The sequence below is a fragment of the Triticum dicoccoides genome, chromosome 5B (genome assembly GCF_002162155.2).
Source record: "Triticum dicoccoides isolate Atlit2015 ecotype Zavitan chromosome 5B, WEW_v2.0, whole genome shotgun sequence".
NCBI lineage: Eukaryota > Viridiplantae > Streptophyta > Magnoliopsida > Poales > Poaceae > Triticum > Triticum dicoccoides.
The window spans coordinates 435,520,665-435,542,855 of NC_041389.1; the positions used below are offsets into that span (position 1 = coordinate 435,520,665).

At 53.6% G+C, this 22,191-nt stretch overlaps 3 protein-coding genes across 3 annotated transcripts; 2 read left to right on the plus strand and 1 right to left on the minus strand.

Annotated features, from left to right (window-relative positions):
• Positions 1–5,357: 5,357 nt before the first annotated feature.
• LOC119310157 (tuliposide A-converting enzyme 2, chloroplastic-like) lies at positions 5,358–6,531 on the plus strand. Its single transcript, XM_037585992.1, has one exon. The coding sequence runs from the start codon at positions 5,423–5,425 to the stop codon at positions 6,356–6,358; it is 936 nt and encodes a 311-aa protein (XP_037441889.1). The 5' UTR covers positions 5,358–5,422; the 3' UTR covers positions 6,359–6,531.
• A 2,388-nt stretch (positions 6,532–8,919) lies between these two features.
• LOC119310159 (tuliposide A-converting enzyme b1, amyloplastic-like) lies at positions 8,920–15,711 on the plus strand. Its single transcript, XM_037585993.1, has 2 exons — positions 8,920–10,236; positions 15,592–15,711. The coding sequence occupies exon 1, from the start codon at positions 8,960–8,962 to the stop codon at positions 9,902–9,904; it is 945 nt and encodes a 314-aa protein (XP_037441890.1). The 5' UTR covers positions 8,920–8,959; the 3' UTR covers positions 9,905–10,236; positions 15,592–15,711.
• Positions 9,981–21,668, minus strand: LOC119309666 (tuliposide A-converting enzyme b2, amyloplastic-like). The gene is made up of 3 exons (XM_037585625.1): positions 21,095–21,668; positions 15,580–15,826; positions 9,981–10,240 (listed from the first exon to the last, which is right to left on the minus strand). The coding sequence occupies exons 1-3, from the start codon at positions 21,620–21,622 to the stop codon at positions 9,981–9,983; spliced, it is 1,035 nt and encodes a 344-aa protein (XP_037441522.1). The 5' UTR covers positions 21,623–21,668.
• Between the last annotated feature and the right edge of the window lie 523 nt (positions 21,669–22,191).

Consider the following 22,191-nt stretch of genomic DNA (forward strand, 5'->3'; position numbering starts at 1 on the left):
CATCAACGTGGATGTACGATAGCACCACCTATCGGAACCACGCCAAAAACATCCGTGTCTCCAATTGCGTTTGAATCCTCCAAACCCTTCCCTTTACTTTCTTGCAAGTTGCATGCTTTAATTTGCACTTCCTATACACTCTTTGCATGCTTGCTTGAATTGTGTGATGATTGCTTGACTTGTCCTAAAATAGCTAAAATCTGCCAAACTCTAAAATTGGGAAAAGGTTAAGTTTTTATTGGTCAAGTAGTCTAATCACCCCCCTAGACATACTTCAAGGTCCTACAGCTTATGTGAAGAAACTTCAACCAGATAAGCTCGAACCCAAATCGGAGAAATGTGTCTTCATAGGATACCCAAAAGAGACTATTGGGTACACCTTCTATCACATATCTGAGGGCAAGATTTTTGTTGCTAAATTCGGATCCTTTCTAGAGAAGGAGTTTCTCTCGAAAGAAGTGAGTGGGAGGAAAGTAGAACTGGATGAGGTAACTGTACCTGCTCCCTTATTGGAAAGTAGTCCATCACAAGAACCGGTTCCTGTGACAACTACACCAATTAGTGAGGAAGCTAATGATATTGATCATGAAACTTCAGATCAAGTTTCTACTGAACCTCGTAGGTCTACCAGAGTAAGATCCGCACCAGAGTGGTACGGTAATCCTATTCTGTAAGTCATGTTACTTGATCATGGCGAACCTATGAACTATGAGGAAGCGATGATGAGCCCAGATTCCGCAAAATGGCTAGAAGCCATGAAATCTGAGATGGGATCCATGCATGAGAACAAAGTATGGACTTTGGTTGACTTGCCCGATGATCGGCAAGCCATTGAGAATAAATGGATTTTTAAGAAGAAGACTGTCGCAGATGGTAATGTAACTGTCTATAAAGCTCGACTTGTTGCGAAAGGTTTTCGACAAGTTCAAGGGGTTGACTATGATGAGACTTTCTCACCCGTAGCGATGCTTAAGTCTGTCCGAATCATGTTAGCAATTGCTGCATTTTATGATTATGAAATTTGGCAAATGGATGTCAAAACTGCATTCTTGAATGGATTTCTGGAAGAAGAGTTGTATATGATGCAACCAGAAGGTTTTGTCGATCCAAAAGGTGCTAACAAAGTGTGCAAGCTCCAACGATCCATTTATGGACTGGTGCAAGCATCTCGGAGTTGGAATAAACGCTTTGATAGTGTGATCAAAGCATATGGTTTTATACAGACTTTTGGAGAAGCCTGTATTTACAAGAAAGTGAGTGGGAGCTCTGTAGCATTTCTGATATTATATGTAGATGACATATTATTAATTGGAAATGATATAGAATTTCTGGATAGCATAAAGGGATACTTGAATAAAAGTTTTTCTATGAAAGACCTCGGTGAAGCTGCTTACATATTGGGCATCAAGATTTATAGAGATAGATCAAGACGCTTAATTGGACTTTCACAAAGCACATACCTTGATAAAGTTTTGAAAAAGTTCAAAATGGATCAGACAAAGAAAGGGTTCTTACCTGTATTACAAGGTGTGAAGTTGAGTCAGACTCAATGCCCGACCACAACAGAAGATAGAGAGAAAATGAAAAATATTCCCTATGCTTCAGCCATAGGCTCTATCATGTATGCAATGTTGTGTACCAGACCTGACGTATGCTTAGCAATAAGCTTGGCAGGAAGGTACCAAAGTAATCCAGGAGTGGATCACTGGACAACGGTCAAGAACATCCTGAAATACCTGAAAAGGACTAAGGATATGTTTCTCGTATATGGAGGTGACAAAGAGCTAGTCGTAAATGGTTACGTCGATGCAAGCTTTCACACTGATCCGGACGATTCTAAATCGCAAACCAGATACGTGTTTTTATTAAACGGTGGAGCTGTAAGTTGGTGCAATTCTAAACCAAGCGTCGTGGCAGGATCTATATGTGAAGCGGAGTACATAGCTGCTTCAGAAGCAGCAAATGAAGGACTCTGGATGAAAGAGTTCATTTCCGATCTAGGTGTCATACCTAGTGCATCGGGACCAATGAAGATCTTCTGTGACAATACTGGTGCAATTGCCTTGGCAAGGGAATCCAGATTTCACAAAAGGACCAAGCACATCAAGAGACGCTTCAATTCCATCCGGGACCAAGTCCAGGTGGGAGACATAGAGATTTGCAAGATACATATGAATCTGAATGTTGCAGACCCGTTGACTAAGCCTCTTCCACGAGCAAAACATGATCAGCCCCAAGACTCCATGGGTGTTAGAATCATTACTGTGTAATCTAGATTATTGACTCTAGTGCAAGTGGGAGACTGAAGGAAATATGCCCTAGAGGCAATAATAAAGTTATTATTTATTTCCTCATATCATGATAAATGTTTATTATTCATGCTAGAATTGTATTAACCGGAAACATGATACACGTGTGAGTACATAGACAAACATAACGTCACTAGTATGCCTCTACTTGACTAGCTCATTAATCAAAGATGGTTATGTTTCCTAACCATAGACATGTGTTGTCATTTGATTCACGGGATCACATCATTAGGAGAATGATGTGATTGACATGACCCATTCCGTTAGCCTAGCACTTGATCGTTTAGTATGTTGCTATTGCTTTCTTCATGACTTATACATGTTCCTGTAACTATGAGATTATGCAACTCCCATTTACTAGAGGAACACTTTGTGTGCTACCAAACGTCACAACGTAACTGGGTGATTATAAAGGAGCTCTACAGGTGTCTCCAAAGGTACATGTTGGGTTGGCGTATTTCGAGATTAGGTTTTGTCACTCCGATTGTCGGAGAGGTATCTCTGGGCCCTCTCGGTAATGCACATCACTATAAGCCTTGCAAGCAATGTAGCTAATGAGTTAGTTACGGAATGATGCATTACGTAACGAGTAAAGAGACTTGCCGGTAACGAGATTGAACTAGGTATTAGATACCGACGATTGAATCTCGGGCAAGTAACATGCCGATGACAAAGGGAACAACGTATGTTGTTATGCGGTTTGACCGATAAAAGATCTTCGTAGAATATGTGGGAGCCGCTATTGGTTATTGACCGAGAATAGTTCTAGGTCATGTCTACATAGTTCTCGAACCCGTAGGGTCCGCATGCTTAACGTTACGATGACAGTTTTATTATGAGTTTATATGATTTGATGTACCAAAGGTTGTTTGGAGTCCCGGATGTGATCTCGGACATGACGAGGAGTCTCGAAATGGTCAAGACATAAAGATTGATATATTGGAAGCCTATATTTGGATATCGGAATCGTTCCGGGAGAAACCGGGATTTTTCCGGAGTACCGGGGGGTTACCGGAATCCCCCCGGGGGTTATTGGGCCTACATGGGCCATGAGGGAGAAGAGGAGGGCCGGCCAGGGCAGGCCGCGCGCCCCCTCCCCCCTAGTCCGAATAGGACAAGAAAGGGGGGGGGCGCCCCCCTTTCCTCTTTCCCCTCCCCCCTTTCCTTCTCCGCCAAGGCAAGAGGGGGGAGTCCTACTCCCGGTGGGAGTAGGACTCCTCCAGGCGCACCCCTAGGGGCCGGCCGCACCTCCCCCTCCCTCCTTTATATACGGGGGCAGTGGGGCACCTCTAGACACACAAGTTGATCTTCGTGATCGTTCCTTAGCCGTGTGCGATGCCCCCCTCCACCATATTCCACCTCGGTCATATCGTTGCGGTGCTTAGGCGAAGCCCTGCGTCGTTAGAACATCATCATTGTCACCACGCCGTCGTGCTGACGGAACTCATCCCCAACACCCTGCTGGATCGGAGTCCGGGGATCATCATCGAGCTGAACGTGTGCTGAACTCGGAGGTGCCGTACGTTTGGTGCTTGGATCGGTCGGATCGTGAAGATGTACGACTACATCAACCGCGTTGTCATAACGCTTCCGCTTATGGTGTACAAGGGTACGTGGACAACACTCTCCCTTCCGTTGCTATGCATCACCATGATCTTGCGTGTGCATAGGATTTTTTTTGAAATTACTGTGTTCCCCAACACAAGCGGTGTTCTCAGGGCGTCGCGCTGTGGACTCGTTCTTTCTCGACATGGTGGTCTCGTTGCAGTGCCCTGGGGAGGACGGTTCAGCGAAAGTTGCGCAAGGCCTCTATCGTTGCTGGCAACGACGATGTCTACAGATGTCCTTCCCCTCCTCGGAGGCGTTGCTTCCCATCCATCCTCCCGAGACCATTCGACATCCTTCCCGTTGCTGTGTCATTCGTCCACGACGCTTATTCAGTGGTGCTCATCCGAATTCGGTACCAAGGTTCCCCTAGGAGCTTCTTGTCATTGACAACTCACCTTGATGGGACCTTGGCCTCTTTTAGACTATAGTCGGCTTGGTGTGCGAGGTCATCCCAGGACCAGGGGGCTGCTGGGATCGGTGTCATACGGGTAGGCTGCGAGAGGTATTCTTTAGCCAAGTTGCATCGGGTGTGGTTATCTGTGCAGTGATGCTCTCTCGGGTTGGTTGGTGAGCGGCAGAGGGGGTGTAAATGTCGTGCTTGATCTTGTCAGGCCGAGGACGACGACGCTGCAGACGTTTCATCTATAATAGTTATGGCTTTATTTATAAAGCGAGGCGGAAGCCTTTTTCGATATTTTTATGAAGAGAAAAATTGTGAGTATACTCTCCATTGCCAGGTTGAACAAATTGTGGATATTGCTCTCTAACTAGATATTCATTTTATTAATTGGGGATGTTTTTGTCGCGCCAGAGGTTGAGGTGGTGGAAATCTTTCAATTTTATTTATCCCAGAACTTTGTTTGAATCATGTGCAAGTCAAGCCGGTAAGAACATTCCTCGTGTTTTCTTTTCATGATGTCTTGTTACCTTTTTTGACACTATGATGCCTTGTTACTTTAGTGATGACGGGTTGATGCTTACTTGATTCGATTAAAAGCAAATTGACAACAAACTAAGGGTATGATTGTGTTTCTTGTGATGAAACCAGTCCACCAGGGTTCAAGTCCTAAACTACACATTGATTGCAATTACAAAAATGAGGGTACGTGCGTGTATATAAGCACGTGTGATTGTACTGTAAAATCTGTCCAAACTTTGTAATCTCTTATGTTCAACAATTATTAGATTGGATTGTTTCACACACACGAGCCAATTAGTATTAATTTGCTGATATTGGTTCTATTTTTCTTATTTTGAAGAGGAAAGAGTGAGTATACGTTGCCGTCGGATCGTACAACCAACTGCCTCGATTGATGCATTATCCGATCGTTGCATTCTCATGGCAATGGATCCAGGCCAGAAATTACGTGTGGCCATGCGCACTCCTCAGTTCGCTGCTGACTTGGCACCTTATCGCCATTTAAATCTGACAGATCTCGCGAAGCTGATAGTCACAACACCAAGGCCAAGCCTCAAGGCAAACACCTTCTCCACTCTCCACGGCCATGGACGCCGTCGCCGACACGGTGGTGTTCGAGGCACCGGCGCACTTCCGCTTCTACAAGAGCGGCAGGATAGAGCGCCTTAACCGGCCTCCCATCCTCCCCGCCGGCGTCGACGAGGCCACCGGCGTCACCTCCAAGGACGTCGTCCTCGACGCGGAGACCGGCCTCTCCGTGCGCCTCTACCTTCCCAAGCTCCAGGACCCCTCCACAAAGCTCCCGGTCCTCGTCTACTTCCACGGCGGCTCCTTCCTCATCGAATCGGCCGACTCCTCCACGTACCACAACTACGTGAACGCCCTCGCCGCGGCGGCCGGCGTCCTCGCGGTGTCCGTCGACTACCGCCTGGCCCCGGAGCACCCTCTCCCCGCGGCCTACGACGACTCCTGGGCCGCGCTCCAGTGGGTAGCGTCGGCGCAGAACGACTGGATTCGCGAGCACGGCGACATGGCCCGCCTGTTCCTCGCTGGCGACAGCGCGGGGGCCAACATCGTCCACGACATGCTCATGAGGGCTGCCTCCAACGACGGTAGCCCGAGGGTCGAGGGCGCGATACTGCTGCACCCGTGGTTCGGCGGGAGCAAGCCGGTGGAGGGGGAGCACCCGGCCGCGCCCATGGTCACCGGGATGCTCTGGTCCTACGCGTGCCCAGGCGCGGTGGGCGGCGCGGATGACCCGAGGATGAACCCGCTGGCGCCGGGCGCGCCGGCGCTGGAGAGGCTCGGCTGCGTGAGGATGCTCGTGACCGCGGGGCTGGCGGACGGGCTCGCCGCGCGCGACCGCGCGTACCACGACGCCGTGGCCTGCAGCGGGTGGGGCGGCACCGCGGCCTGGCACGGGTCCGATGGGGAGGGTCATGTGTTCTTCCTCGAGAAGCCCGGGTGCGAGAACGCCAAGCAGCTCATGGACCGCGTCGTCGCGTTCATAGGCGGCGCCTGATAGACGAACTTGCGCTGCATGACTGCTTGTTCGTTTACTGGGTGAATAAATAGGTGATGGCGCCTAGCTGCAGTTTTAAGTTTTCTTGGAGTATCGATTTTCAGAGTCTCAAAATTTGTGCTCCGAGATTATCAGACATCATTTTTGTTTGAATTGCCTCATTCATTAATTAAGTAGAAAAGAATTACCGGGTTAATTAACGGAGAACTGGGCGAAAACCGTCACAAACCGCTAAGCGGCACATACAAACCGTGCCAGAACTCAGGCACCCGCGTCGAGGGCAGCGCAACTCCGACTCTGAAGGAGAGATCCAAATAAGAACCATGTCAGGCTGGCGCCGTGAAAGAGCACCGAACAGACCACATGATGCCTGTCATCGTTGCCACAGGGCTCCACCGCCGTAGCTCCGACTTCACCGCAATAAACAAACCGAGGTAATCTCACGGACATGTCGGAGAAGAGCCGACTACTGCAACCACCGCAACGCCTCCGACTTCACTCGCCTCATCATCGTTGCCACAGAAGCCTCGACGCCACATCAACGCCTTCCACTCCCAACACACCCACTGGTCCCTCTAACCGGATTAACCTCCAAAATTGATGCCCTCAAGAGGGGAACGACGTCAACACGCCGCCAACGACCGACCCTCGGGTCTGGAGTTGTCCCTCGCAGAGGAAGAGAGAGCATCCCGTCGATGCCTTCAGGAAGGTCACATCGTCCCGTCACAAGCTCCAGCCATGGCCAGAAACAGGTTTTCACCCAACCCTCAAAAACATCTGGTCGACAGTCAATCCGTCAGCCCACCTTCGGACTTACCCTCGCTGCACCTCCACGCATCAACCATCCCGGCAGCCAAATCTTGCATCCCCATCATCGCAGCAGAATGAGATGCCTCGTCGGTTGCCTCTCCCTCGCCCAGGGGCAGAGCCTGAGCACCCACGCTGACTCCAGATCTGAGGCCAAGCCCCATGACCCGCAGCGCTCTGGTCCGCAACGAACACCACCGCGTCGCCCAGCAGGAACGACGCCCAAGCTCCGGGGCCGCCGCCCCGGCGTCCAGTCTCAGCCTCCCGCAACACCACATCCATGCAGCCTCTAGCAGCACCCCATCCTCACCGCGTGCAGCCACCGACAGCCGCACACGCCGCGCCCCTGCCGTGCCCGCGCGGCCACGCTGCTCGTGGTCGTCGCGAGCCCGTCCCCGCGCCGCCAAGCCAGTTGATGCGCCAGATCCGCGCCCGGTTGCGCCAGTCTGCGCCGAAGCCGCGCACGCGTGCCCTGGCCGCCCCCATCCGCCGGACCCCGACGAAGCCCGAGCCGCACCCTTCGCATCCAGCAGCCGTCGGAACCCGACGACGCCCGAGACGCGCTCCTCTGCTTGGCAGGGTCGGCCTGCGCCGCCCACGTGCCTTGCAAGAGGGAAGAAGGTCCCCGCCGCTGCCCACGCCCCATGGGCTTTGCCCGACGGCGGCGAGGGAGGGGAGGGATGGGATGGGGGCTGGTGGCGGCGCCGCTAGGTTTTGCTCCCGGGCCGCTCGCTGGAGCGACACGGGAGAGGATTAGAGTATTATCTTGAGTATTGAGTATCAGACATCATTTTGTTTCACGTAAGCTGTAAGGCCCTCCACTATGTCGGCCAAAAGGAGTGCCAAATTTACTTTTGGGTCATTTGGCATCGATGCCCTTCACTGCCTGAGCGGTGCCAAACAAAAAATTTCAGGCATCGGAGCATCTACTTGCTCCGATGCCAAATTTGTCGAGGTAATAAAAAATCCATATCGCTCGCGCGTGAACCAACAGCCGGGCTCCGGTGAGCGCTCTGCCTCCACTGCTATCGAGCTGGACTTCCACGGCCTCTCTGTGTTCCCCGTCGGCTTCCAGGCTCCGTCGCCGGCGCGACTACTGCCGCGACCTCTGCCCCCCTGACCGCAAGCTCTGCCCGCCCGCGACCACCGCCTTCTGGATGCGGCCTCCGCCGTTCGGCCGCGAGCTAGATTCGCCTGCGACTTTCATCAGCCTGCACAGTACCTTTGCGTGGCTCGTCGCCGGCAACCTCCATCGCGAGGTCCTCCTGCTCACGACCTCCGCCCCGCGATGGCCAACCCAATTCCTCAGCCCCACTACCTCCATCTGACATAGATCTAGAGAATCGAGCATCAAATCAGGAAGAGGAGGTCAGGATGAAACCGATTTGTGGGAGGAAGACGACGGCAGTTTTGCATGTATAGATGGAAAGAGCTTCGTGGAGGAAGACGAGGGCAGTTTTATTTACAGGGAGACGCTGGTGTTGGGTCAAATATGTTTTTTTATACACGTGGGCCTGCCTTTCAATCGATGCCAAATTACATACGTTGTGGGAGCGGTGCCAAAAGGTTTTCGTTTGGCATCGATGTATACGTGGCCTGCTTTTCAGAAATTTAGCACCGGGCACATAGTGAAAGGCCTAACCAGACCAACTTCTCATGACGTAGTAGACTACAGCTCCAACTTCACACTTCCAAGTCCTCACACTTTCAAGTCCAGCACTAGTCTCTTCCACTGCCACCAACCACTCAACAAACTATACCTTCAGATCTGTGCGCGGCTAGCCGGCTACGGCCATGGAGTCTGGCGCTGACGAAGTAGTGTTCGACTGCGATGACTACCGCATATACCGGAGCGGCAAGATGGACCGCCTCTGTCGCCCGGCGCCTGCGCCCACCGGCCTAGACCCGGCCACCGGCGTCACGTCCAAAGACGTGGTCCTTGACTCTGCCACCGGCGTGTCCGTCCGCCTCTTCCTCCCCACCAGCCCAGATCCCTTCAAGAAGCTCCCGATCCTCGTCTTCTTCCACGGTGGCGGCTTCCTCGTCGAGTCGGCCGTCTCCCCGCAGTACCACAACTACGTCGCGTCCCTCGCTGCCGCGGCCGGCGTCGTCGCCGTCTCCGTCGAGTACCGCCTAGCGCCCGAGCATCCGGTGCCCGCCGCCTACGACGACGCCTGGGCAGCGCTTTCGTGGGCCGCCTCGGCCCAGGACGAGTTGCTCGCCGAGCACGGCGACAGCGCGCGCCTCTTCCTCGCCGGCGACAGCGCCGGCGGCAACATAGTGCACAATGTCCTCATCAGAGCGTCGTTCCAACCGGCGCCGAGAGTAGAAGGCGCGATTCTTCTGCATCCTTGGTTCGGAGGGAACACGTTCCTCGAAGGTGAGGCCGAGGCGACGGCCAAGGACATGGCCATGATCTGGGAGTTCGCGTGCCCCGGCGCGGTGGGCGGCGCGGACGACCCGAGGATGAACCCGATGGCGCCGGGGGCCCCGGGGATGGAGAATCTCCGGTGCGAGCGGATGCTCGTGTGCGCCGGCGAGAAGGACTGGCTGGCGTCCAGGGACCGAGCGTACTACGCGGCGGTGACCACGAGCGCGTGGCGCGGGAGCGTATCTCGTGGGGGCGTGGCGTGGATCGAGTCGGAAGGCGAGGGGCACGTCTTCTTCCTGAAGAAGCCGGACTGTGCCAAGGCCAAGGAGCTCATGGCTCGCGTCGTGGCGTTCATCGCCGGCGCCTGAGCCCTGATCGGTGTGCGCACGCCGGCACGGCCGCAGTGTGCTCTCGTCACAAACGAACTGTAAGAGTGGCTTCGATTCACAACGTAGATCTAATGTTACAATCCGATGGACTGGTACATGTAACACGCTTGATGAAGGACACAACAATGGCCATTTCCTTCGCCGCCTTCGCTGCCACGACGGAGTTGGATCTCGCGTCTTTGGAGAAATAATACATATGCTCCTCGCCCTTCGTCTCGTACAGCACGGCCTCCTCGCCGCCCCACGCGCTGCCGCGGAGCGCCTCGACGTACATGCGCGCCCTGTCTCTGGAGCGGTCGAGTTCGGTCGCCGTCACTGTAAGACAATAAGTTTTGGGAACCAGCACAACCCTCTAGGGGTGGCTTATCTCATTATATATAATGGTTCTGTTACAATACGTACATAGGTACAGAAGCTATACATAGTCTAACATCCTCCCTCAATCTTAGCCACTTTCTAAAGAACTGAGAAGGGTAAGATTGCGCCTACCAGCCTCAAACTGTGGCAGTGGTAAAGGTTTAGTGAAGATGTCTGCAAGTTGATCCTTAGATGAGATAAACTTGATCTGGAGTTGCTTCTGTGATACACGTTCCCGTACAAAGTGATAGTCAACTTCAATGTGTTTCGTTCGGGCATGAAATACTGGATTTGCAGAAAGGTATGTAGCACCTATGTTATCACACCATAGAATAGGAGGCTGTGGTTGAGACAAACCCAACTCCTGAAGCAAAGACTGCACCCAAATAATCTCTGTAGTAGCATTAGCCACAGCCTTGTACTCAGCTTCAGTACTGCTACGTGACACAGTAGCCTGTTTCCGAGCACTCCAGGCGATCAAATTAGGGCCAAAGAATACTGCATAACCCCCCGTGGATCGCCTGTCATCTGGGCTACCAGCCCAATCTGCATCAGAGAAGGCCGAAAGGACCCGAGAGGAAGTCGGCCGAATATGCATACCAAATGTCAGGGTGAACTGAACATAACGAAGAATGCGTTTAACAGCAGCCCAATGAGTATCTCTGGGAGCCTGAAGATACTGACAAACCCTGTTAACAGCATAAGAGATATCTGGTCTCGTGATCGTCAAGTACTGAAGTCCACCAACAATGCTCCTGTACTCTATGGCATCCGCAGGAGACAAAAGCTCACCATCAACAGCTGTTATCTTGTCAGTAGACGACATGGGTGTGGTGGTCGGTTTGCACTTCAGCATGCCCGCTCTTTGTAACAACTCCAAGGAGTACTTCTTCTGCGTAAGGACAAGACCAGTAGCACGAGAAGTGACCTCAACTCCAAGAAAGTAGTGAAGCTTCCCAAGATCTTTGACCGCAAAATCAGCACCAAGAGAGCAGACAAGAGCATCAGCAGCATACTGAGAAGAGCTGACAAGGATAATATCATCGACATATACCAAAAGATACATAGTGACTTCTGGCTTCTGTAGAAGAAATAATGAAGTGTCAGCAGTGGACGGCACAAACCCATGAGCACGAAGGGCGGAGGCAAGGCGGGCATGCCAGGCACGAGGAGCTTGCTTCAAACCATATAGTGCTTTGGAGAGACGACAGATATAGTCAGGACGATCAGGATCAGAGAAACCAGGCGGCTGTTTCATATAAACCTCTTCCTCCAAAAAACCATGTAGAAAAGCATTCTGCACATCAAGTTGACGAAGTGACCAACCACGAGAAACAGCAATGGAGAGTAGAAGCCGAATAGTGGTAGGCTTGACGACAGGACTGAAGGTGTCCTCATAGTCAAGACCATGGCGTTGCCGAAAACCGCGAGCAACAAGTCGCGCTTTGTAACGCTCAATAGATCCATCCGAATGCTTCTTCACTTTGAATACCCATTTTGAGTCAATAATATTTACCCGTGGTGGTGGAGGAACGAGAGTCCATGTCTTGTTACGAAGGAGAGCATGAAACTCCTGCTCCATAGCCTCTCGCCAATGTGGAATGCGCAGGGCAGCCTGATATGAGCGAGGCTCAGAAGATGGATCCGCAACAGCAGCAGCCAAACAAGCAGCCAACCAAGCAACCGTACCATCCTTACGTTCCTTAGGTTTGAAAATGCCACTGCGACTGCGTGTATGTGGTCGGGACACAGGAACCACCGAGGTCGACGGAGCAGCCTGCAACGGGCTGGAGGACGGCGACGTTGACGAGTCAGCCGGTGACGAGGAGCCAGACACAGTAGCCTCGGGCTCGGTCGGCGAAGAAGGTCGGCCGACCGGCGAAACCGGCAGAGCAGACGAAGCAGCTGGCGACGCCGGCGTCACAGACCGGGCCGATGGCGAGCCCGGCATAGTGGGCCGTGGCGCGGCCGATGTCGCGGGCCGATCCGCGGATGAAGGCGACGTGAGGACAGCGTCGCGGACCCGAGCTGCAGGCGAAGACGGCGTGACGGGCCGAGCCGCGGGCGAAGACGGCGTGACAGGCCGAGCCGCTGAAGACTTGGCGGCCGCTGGCGAAGAGGGCCGAGCCGCTGGAGACTCGGCGGTCGCTGGCGTAACGGACCGAGCAGTGGAGATGCTCGGCGCGACGGGCTCTTCGGGTGACCATGCATGGGCACGCAAATCGATGCCATGCAACATAGGGCGATCAACGTGCCCATCAGAAGGCGGTGATGATGATGGTGAATCCTCCAAAAGCTCCAAACGAGCCCCACGTCCGGTTCCTGCACCATGGTTAGGTAACAGGAAAGGAGAGTATGCAACATCATCAAATTGGTCAGAAGCAACAGAGGATGAATGCAGAGATGGTGGTTCGACAGTGGACACAGGAAGTTTGGCAAAGGGAAAAACATGCTCATCAAACACGACGTCCCGAGATATATAGACACGATTAGTGGGAACATGAAGACATTTGTAACCTTTATGAAGAGAGCTATAGCCAAGAAAAACACACTTCTTAGAACGAAACTCAAGCTTGCGCTTATTATATGGACGAAGATGCGGCCAACAAGCACACCCAAATACCTTGAAAAAGGTATAATCAGGTTGTTCATTAAGGAGAACCTCAATGGGAGTCTTCATGTTTAAAACACGAGTGGGAGTACGGTTGATGAGGAAGCATGCAGTGGTGAAAGCATCACTCCAAAACCGAAACGGAACAGATGCATGGGCCAAAAGAGTAAGACCAGCTTCAACAATATGACGATGTTTACGTTCGACTGAACCATTCTGCTGATGTGTATGTGGACATGCTAAACGATGAGCTATCCCAAGCGACTGAAAGAAGGAGTTGAGGTTGTGATACTCGCCCCCCCAGTCCGACTGGACATGAACAATTTTGTGCTTGAGAAGACGTTCAACATGTTTTTGAAACTGAACAAAAATATCAAACACATCAGATTTGCGTTTAATAAGGTAAAGCCAGGTAAAGCGACTATAAGCATCAACGAAACTGATATAGTAATTATGACCACTGACAGAAGTCTGAGCAGGACCCCATACATCTGAAAACACAAGTTCTAAAGGATGTTTCACCTCACGACTGGACTCCGAAAAAGGAAGTTGATGACTCTTCCCCTGCTGACAAGCATCACACACTGCTACATCTTTATTACTAGACAAACTAGGAAGCTCATGACGACGCAAAATATGACGGACAATAGGTGTGGCCGGGTGACCAAGACGAGCATGCCACTGTGACGGAGAGACCCGAACTCCACTGAAAACACGGGCGACGCCAGGATGCTCCAGACGGTAGAGGCCCTGGCACAACCGCCCACTAAGAAGAATGTCCCTCGTGCCCCGATCCTTAATAAAAAGATCAAAAGGGTGAAATTCACAAAGCACGTTATTATCACGTGTGAGTTTAGGAACTGAAAGAAGATTACGGGTCACAGATGGAACTCGAAGAACATTGCGAAGCTGAAGACTCCTATTGGCATGTCTAGTGAGAAGAGATGCTTGACCAATATGAGAGATGTGCATACCTGCTCCATTGGCGGTGTGGATCTTGTCGGAGCCATGATAGGGTTCACGAGTGTGAAGCTTCCCCATCTCGCTGGTCAGATGCTCTGTCGCCCCAGAGTCCATGTACCAGTGTGGATCGATGGAGTAGGACTGAGTGTGTCCCTGTTGCTTCTGCGGCGAGGGACGATCAGCCATGGCGACCTGACGGGCATTGTTGCGTGTATCTTTGCCGTCATTGCCAAGACCAAGGAAGCTTCGCTGGAAGCGCTTATGACACTTGGAGGCCCAGTGCCCATCGCGGCCACAAAGCTGGCACACACGTGGACCACCAGCCCCCGGTAAGGTCGCAGTAGGTGGGGGGGGGCCGAGGCGGGCGACGGTGGCAGCCCCAAGGGAGACCGGGGTGATGAAGAAGAGCGGCCACCCTTGGTGGCGGCGTTGGCCGAGAGGGATCCAGTGCCCCTGGTGCGGCGAGTCTCGACCCGTTGCTCAGTGAGAAGGAGCCGAGAGAAAACCTCATGTGCCAGCATGGGTGTCGAGTTGCCCCGCTCGTTGATGATCTCGACTAAGGCCTCATACTCCTCATCAAGACCATTGACAATAAATGAGTTGAACTCGGAGTCGGTTAGGGGCTGTCCAATGGAGGCCAATGTGTCGGCGAGGCCCTTGACCTTGTTGTAGAACTCAGTGGCAGTGGAGTCAAGCTTCTGACACTCTCCAAGCTGACGACGGAGTGCAGAGACACGAGCCTGGGACTGCGCTGCAAAGGTGCGCTCAAGGATGGTCCAGGCCTCATGAGACGTCTTTGCGAAGACAACAAGGCCGGCAACTGCCGGCGAGAGCGACCCCTGGATGGAGGAGAGGTTCGCCTGGTCCTGCCCCGTCCAGACGCGATGGGCCGGATTGTAGACCGGACCATGCATGCTGTCTACCAGCGCGGGTGGGCAGGGAAGCGATCCGTCGACGTAGCCTAGCAGGTAGTGACTCCCCAAGAGCGGGAGAACCTGCACACGCCAGAAGATGTAGTTGTCGGCGGAGAGCTTGATGGTGATGAGATGACCGAAGTGAAACGGCAGCGGCGAAGACGATCCCATCGAGGAGGCTGCCTGGGGTGCAAACACCATGGAGGCAGCCAGAGGCACCGAAGCCGATGCGGGAGGAGGCGGGACCGCAGCCAGGGCGGGCGCCGCAAAGCTCACGGCCGGTGCGGACGCCGCAAGGCCCGCAGCCGAGGCGGACGCCGCCAACCCCGCCAGCGGGGCGGTGTGATCCGCTTGCGGCAGGAGCGGCGGGACGACACCTGCGGAGTCCGCAGCGGACGGCGGCGCCGCGGTGTGGACCACGAGATCACGCCCGAGCGAGGGCGCCGGCGGCGTGGAGAAGACGGAGCCGATGCTCCTTGTCCCGATCGGAGCGGGAACGGAGACGGCATCGAGCGGGAGGTTGAGCAGAGCCGCAAGAGAGGTCGGGAGGAAGCCCGCAGCAGTGGAACCGGTGGTGGCGGCGCTCGACATGGTGGCGGCGCGATCGGTGGCGCGGCGGCGGCGGTGAAGGCGGCGGCGGCTGCGGCGGCGGTGCGGGTATTAGGGTTTAGAAGCGGAAGCGATCGTAACCTAGCGTGATACCATGTAAGACAATAAGTTTTGGGAACCAGCACAACCCTCTAGGGGTGGCTTATCTCATTATATATAATGGTTCTGTTACAATACGTACATAGGTACAGAAGCTATACATAGTCTAACAGTCACCAGCGCCCGTCGGCAGCCGAGCACCGCCCACTCCTCCGGCGGCATCACGAGCGGGTTGGAGAACGGGTGGTCGAGCCCGTACTTTCCCGCGCAGACGAACCGCCAGTTCCTCTCGGCGGTCTCCGTGGTGTCCGTGCCTTCCGACGGCACCGGAGCCTTGCCCAAGAACAGCGGGTGAAGCAGCACCATCCCTTCGACCCGCGCGCCTCCCCGGAGCCCTTCCTTTCCGGCCCTCTGTAAGACAATAGGCTTTGGGGGGAACCGGCACAGCCCTCTAGGGGTGGCCTATCACATATATATATAATGAGGTGGTATACAACGTTACAATATAGACATGTAAATACAGTCTAACACCCTCCCTCAATCTTAGCCACTTTCTAATGAATCTAGAAGGGTAAGATTGCGCCTGCAAGTCTCAAACTGTGGCAAAGGCAATGGCTTGGTGAAGATGTCAGCAAGTTGATCCTTGGAAGAAATAAACTTGATCTGTAGTTGCTTCTGAGAGACACGTTCACGCACAAAGTGATAGTCAACTTCAATGTGTTTCGTTCGGGCATGGAATACCGGATTTGCAGAAAGGTATGTAGCACCGATGTTATCACACCAAAGAACAGGAGGCTGTGATTGGGGTATACTTAACTCCTGAAGCAAGGACTGTACCCAGATGATCTCTGATGTGGCATTGGCCACAGCCTTATACTCAGCCTCAGTACTGCTACGCGAGACAGTAGCCTGTTTCCGAGCACTCCAGGCAATCAGGTTAGAGCCAAAGAAGACAGCATAATCCCCCGTGGATCGCCTGTCATCCGGATTGCCAGCCCAGTCTGCATCAGAATATGCTGAAAGACAACTAGAGTCAGACGGCCGAATATGCAAACCATGAGCCACCGTGAAACGAATATAGCGCAAAATCCGCTTAACAACAGACCAATGAGTGTCACGGGGTGACTGCAGATACTGGCAGACTCGGTTAACAGCATAGGAAATGTCTGGTCGCGTGATCGTCAAGTACTGGAGCCCACCAACAATACTCCTGTACTCTGTCGCATCAGAAGAAGAAAGAAGCACACCATCAACAGCATTGAGCTTATCAGTGGTAGACATGGGTGTAGTCGTCGGTTTGCACTTAAGCATCCCAGCTCGCTGCAACAAATCCAGAGAGTACTTCTTCTGCGTCATAACAAGGCCAGCAGCACGAGAAGTAACCTCCACACCAAGAAAGTAATGAAGCTTCCCAAGGTCCTTGACCGCAAAATCAGCACCAAGTGAGCGAACAAGCGCAGTAGCAGCCGACTGAGAGGAGCTGACCAAAATGATATCATCTACATAGACCAACAAGTACATAGTAACCTCAGGCCTTTGAAGAAGAAACAATGAGGAGTCAGTAGTTGATGATGCAAAACCATGAGCACGAAGAGCCATGGCAAGACGAGCATGCCAAGCACGAGGAGCCTGCTTCAGACCATAAATTGCCTTGGACAGACGACAGAGATGATCAGGGTGATCCGGATCAGAGAAACCCGGAGGCTGGCGCATGTAAACCTCCTCCGCCAAGACACCATGAAGAAAAGCATTTTGAACATCAAGCTGACGAAGAAACCAACCTCGAGTAACAGCCAGAGAGAGAAGAAGTCTGATGGTAGTAGGCTTGACCACTGGACTGAAGGTGTCTTCATAGTCAAGTCCAAAACGCTGTCGAAAACCACGAGCAACCAGACGAGCCTTATAGCGCTCAATGGACCCATCAGAATGCCTCTTCACTTTGAAAACCCATTTGGAATCAATGACATTTACCCGTGATTGTGGAGGAACAAGAGTCCATGTTTGATTGCGAAGAAGCGCTTGATACTCCTGCTCCATGGCCTCTCTCCAATGAGGAATGCGCATAGCAGCTTGATACGTGCGTGGCTTAGAGGATGGATCTGCGAGAGCAGCAGACATGCACGCCGCTAACCAAGCAACTGTGCCATCGTGACGTTGCTTAGGCTGAAAAATGCCACTCCGACTGCGCGTATGTGGACGTAGAGCAGCAGCAGGAGCCGGCGGAGGCGAAGGTGACGGAGACGTGACGGTCGCCGGAGATGCAGGAATCACCTCAGGCGAGCTCGGGACAGACGACTCCGGGCTGCATGGCGAAGACTGGCCCGACGACAGGGGCTCAGAGGCCATGGGCGAACCGAGAGTGGGCGAGGCCAGCTCCGGTGACACCGGCCCAGACGGCCTTGGCGAGGCGAGAGCAGGCGAGGCCGGCCCTGGTGAGAAGGGCCCAGACACCCTGGGCGAGGCAGGGGCGGGCGAGGCCAGGCCTGGTGATGACTGCCCCGACACCCTGGGCGAGACGGGGACCGAGGAGGCCGGCCCAGTCGGCGGGGTTGCAGGGCGCGACGATGGCGAAGGCAGCCCAGTAGCCAGAGGCGACCGGGCCAGGACGTCGATCGGCCGTGCATGAGCACGGAAACCGAGGCCATGCAGGGGCGCCATGTGCTCCTCATGCACAACAGAAGGTGCCGAGGATGAAGGCGATGGCGACGAAGAGGAAGAGGGCACTTCCAGAATCTCCAAACGAGCCTCACGACCAGTGCCTGCACCATGGTTAGGCAACAATAGAGGAGAATATGCAACATCTTCAAATTGGTCAGAAGCAACAGAGGATGAATGCATGACAGGTGGCTCGGTAGTGGACACAGGGAGTTTGGCAAAGGGAAAAACATGCTCATCAAACACAACATCCCGAGAGATGTAGACACGATTAGTGGGCACATGAAGACATTTGTATCCTTTATGAAGAGAGCTATAACCAAGAAAAACACACTTCTTGGAACGAAACTCGAGCTTACGCTTGTTATATGGACGGAGATGGGGCCAGCAAGCACACCCAAACACCTTGAGAAAGGTGTAGTCCGGTTGTTCATTAAGGAGAACTTCAATGGGAGTCTTCATATTCAAAACACGAGTGGGAGTACGATTGATGAGAAAACATGCAGTGGTGAAAGCATCACTCCAAAAACGAAACGGAACAGATGCATGGGCCAAAAGAGTCAGACCAGCTTCAACAATGTGACGATGCTTACGTTCTACTAAACCATTCTGCTGATGTGTATGTGGACATGCTAAACGGTGAGTGATCCCAAGCGACTGAAAGAAGGAGTTGAGGTTGCGATACTCGCCACCCCAGTCCGACTGAACATGAACAATTTTGTGCTTGAGAAGGCGTTCAACATGTTTTTGGAACTGAACAAAAATGTCAAACACATCAGATTTACGTTTGATAAGATAAAGCCAGGTAAAGCGGCTGTAAGCATCAACAAAACTGATATAGTAATTATGACCACTAACAGAAGTCTGAGCAGGACCCCATACATCTGAAAACACAAGTTCTAAAGGATGTTTCACCTCACGACTGGACTCCGAAAAAGGAAGTTGATGACTCTTCCCCTGCTGACAAGCATCACACACTGCTACATCTTTATTACTAGACACACTAGGAAGCTCATGATGACGCAAAACATGCCGGACAATAGGTGTGGCCGGGTGACCAAGACGAGCATGCCACTGTGACGGAGATACCCGAACTCCACTGAAGACGCGAGCGATGCTAGGATGCTCCAGACGATAGAGACCTTGGCAGAGCTGCCCACTAAGAAGAATGTCCCTCGTGCCCCGATCCTTAATAAAAAGATCAAAAGGATGAAATTCACAAAGCACATTATTATGACGAGTGAGTTTAGGAACTGAAAGAAGATTACGTGTCACAGATGGAACTCGAAGAACATTGCGAAGTTGAAGACTCCTATTGGCATGTCTAGTGAGAAGTGATGCTTGACCAATATGAGAGATGTGCATACCTGCTCCATTGGCGGTGTGGATCTTGTCGGAGCCATGGTAGGGTTCACGAGTGTGAAGCTTCCCCATCTCACTGGTCAGGTGCTCTGTCGCCCCAGAGTCCATGTACCAGTGGGGATCAATGGAGTAGGACTGAGTGTGTCCCTGTGGCTTCTGCGGCGGCGGACGATCAGCCATGGCGACCTGACGAGCAAAGTTGCGTGTATCCTTCCCGTCATTGCCGAGACCAAGAAAACCCCGCTGGAAGCGCTTGTGACACTTCGAGGCCCAGTGCCCATCGCGACCACAAAGCTGGCACACACGTGGACCGCCAGCCCCTGGTAGCATCGCAGTAGGAGGAGGGGCCGAGGCGGGTGGTGGTGACTGCCCCGAAGGAGCCCTGGATGAAGCAGAGGAGCGACCACCCTTGGTGGCGGCGTTTGCCGAGAGGGCGCCGTTGCCCCTGGATCGGCGCGTCTCGACTCGTTGCTCAGTAAGCAGGAGGCGTGAAAAGACCTCGTGTGCTGGCATGGGCGTGGAGTTGCCCCTCTCATTGATGATCTCGACTAGGGCGTCATAGTCCTCATCAAGACCATTGACAATAAACGAGTTGAACTCGGAGTCGGTGAGGGGCTGTCCAATGGAGGCCAGCGTGTCGGCGAGACTCTTGACTTTGTTGTAGAACTCAGTGGCGGTGGAGTCAAGCTTCTGACACTCCCCAAGTTGGCGACGGAGCCCAGATACACGAGCCTGCGACTGTGCCGCAAACGAGCGCTCAAGAATAGTCCATGCCTCGTGGGACGTCTTGGCGAAGACAACAAGCCCAGCAACGGCCGGAGAGAGCGACCCCTGGATGGAGGAGAGGTTCGCCTGATCCTACCCTGTCCAGACACGGTGAGCCGGATTATAGACCGGACCGTGCACGCTGTCAACCAGCGCAGGAGGGCAAGGGAGAGAGCCGTCGACATAGCCAAGCAGATAGTGACTCCCAAGAAGCGGAAGAACCTGCGCGCGCCAGAAGATGTAATTGTCCGACGACAACTTGATGGTGATGAGATGGCCGAAGTGAAACGGCGGCGGCGGCTGCGATCCCATCGAGGAGACTGGCTGAGGTGAGACCACCGTGGAGACAGTCAGAGGGGCAGCCGGCGCGGTGACAGAGGGCGCGATGGCCGCGGTTGACGCCGCGAAGCCTGCCAGCGCGACGTCCTCCACCACCAGCGGCGCAGTGGCCGAGGGCGCGACAGCCGCGGTTGACGGGGCGGCGGCGGTGTGGGCCACAAGCGCCTGCCCGGGCGAAGTAGCAGCCGGCGGGAGCGCAAAGAGGGAGCCGACGCTCCGTGTCCCGATCGGCGCCTGAAGGGAGGCGGCATCCAGCGGCCTCGAGAGAAGTGCCGCGAGGGAGGCCGGCAGAAAACCGGTGGCGGTGGAGCCGGACGCAGCGGCGGACGTCATAGCAGTCGTGCGACAGCGACGGCGGGCGCGGCGGCGGCGGCGGTGGCGGCGGCGGCGGTTTAGGGTTTTTAGGCGGAAGCGGACGTAACCTAGCGTGATACCATGTAAGACAATAGGCTTTGGGGGGAACCGGCACAACCCTCTAGGGGTGGCCTATCATATATATATATAATGAGGTGGTATACAACGTTACAATATACACATGTAAATACAGTCTAACACCCTCATCACCACGTTGTGCGCCATGTTGCCGCCGCTGCTGTTGCCGGCGACGAAGATGCGCGTGGGGTCGCCGTGGTCGGCCAGCCACGGCTCCGTCTCCGGGCCCGCCGAAACGCAGCTCGTCGCTGTCCAGCGGAGTGCGGCCCACGCGTCGTCGTAGGCGGCGGGGAGCGGGTGCTCGGGGGCGAGGCGGTACTCCACCGACACGGCCACGACGCGGGCGGCGGCGACAAGGGCGTTGACGTAGCTGGTGTACCTGAGGGAGAAGGCAGACTCAGCGATGTAAGCGCCGCCGTGGAAGTAGACGAGGACGGGGAGCTTCTGGGACTCCTGGACGCTCTTGGGGAGAAAGAGCCGCGCGTCGAGGCCTGTGCCGGCGTCGATGACAACGTCCTTGGAGGCGACACCGGTGGTGGCGTCGGTGCCGGCGCTCTTCCGCGACGTTAGACCAGAGCGTTGGACGCGGCCGCTCTTGTACACGATGGGGAACGGGGAGAGATCGAATTCGATCTCCTCATCCGGATCCATGGCGCCCGGGCGGAGATGGGAATACGCCGGGCAGTGGCAAAGGTTGTTTTGTGGAAATAATTGGTCTTCTGATCGCTAATCGCACTTACTTCGCTGTTTATAGAGCCATTTCGGTGTTTTAATATGCTTCCTGCTCTTTGATTAACCAGAAAGTCAATATTCCTGAAGGTGAAGCGAAAGGTGACAGCGGTGCTTGCGTACAGAAATCCACTTCTAATAATAATGTCAACAGAAATCCACCTCTAATATCAAAAGAAGTGATCGCTATATCTGAACTTTTAAAATGACTATAAAATATGCTGCACGTGTGTTGCAACAGGAGAATAAATACCCATATCTGTACATGCAATGCTAGAAGGTGTTTCCATTGTTATCATCGGCCACGAAGAGATGTAGGTGGAAGCACTCGCGGTGCTGGATTCGTTGACGGAGGAGGAACAAGAGGCTCTGTTAAAGGATAACTTATTTGTGAATTTGCTTCTAGAGGAGCATTTTGAATTTGTTCATGATAATAGTCAGACGCCGCTTTTAGATAACATTACACGTAAAGCTAGAGCCGATGGGCCCTT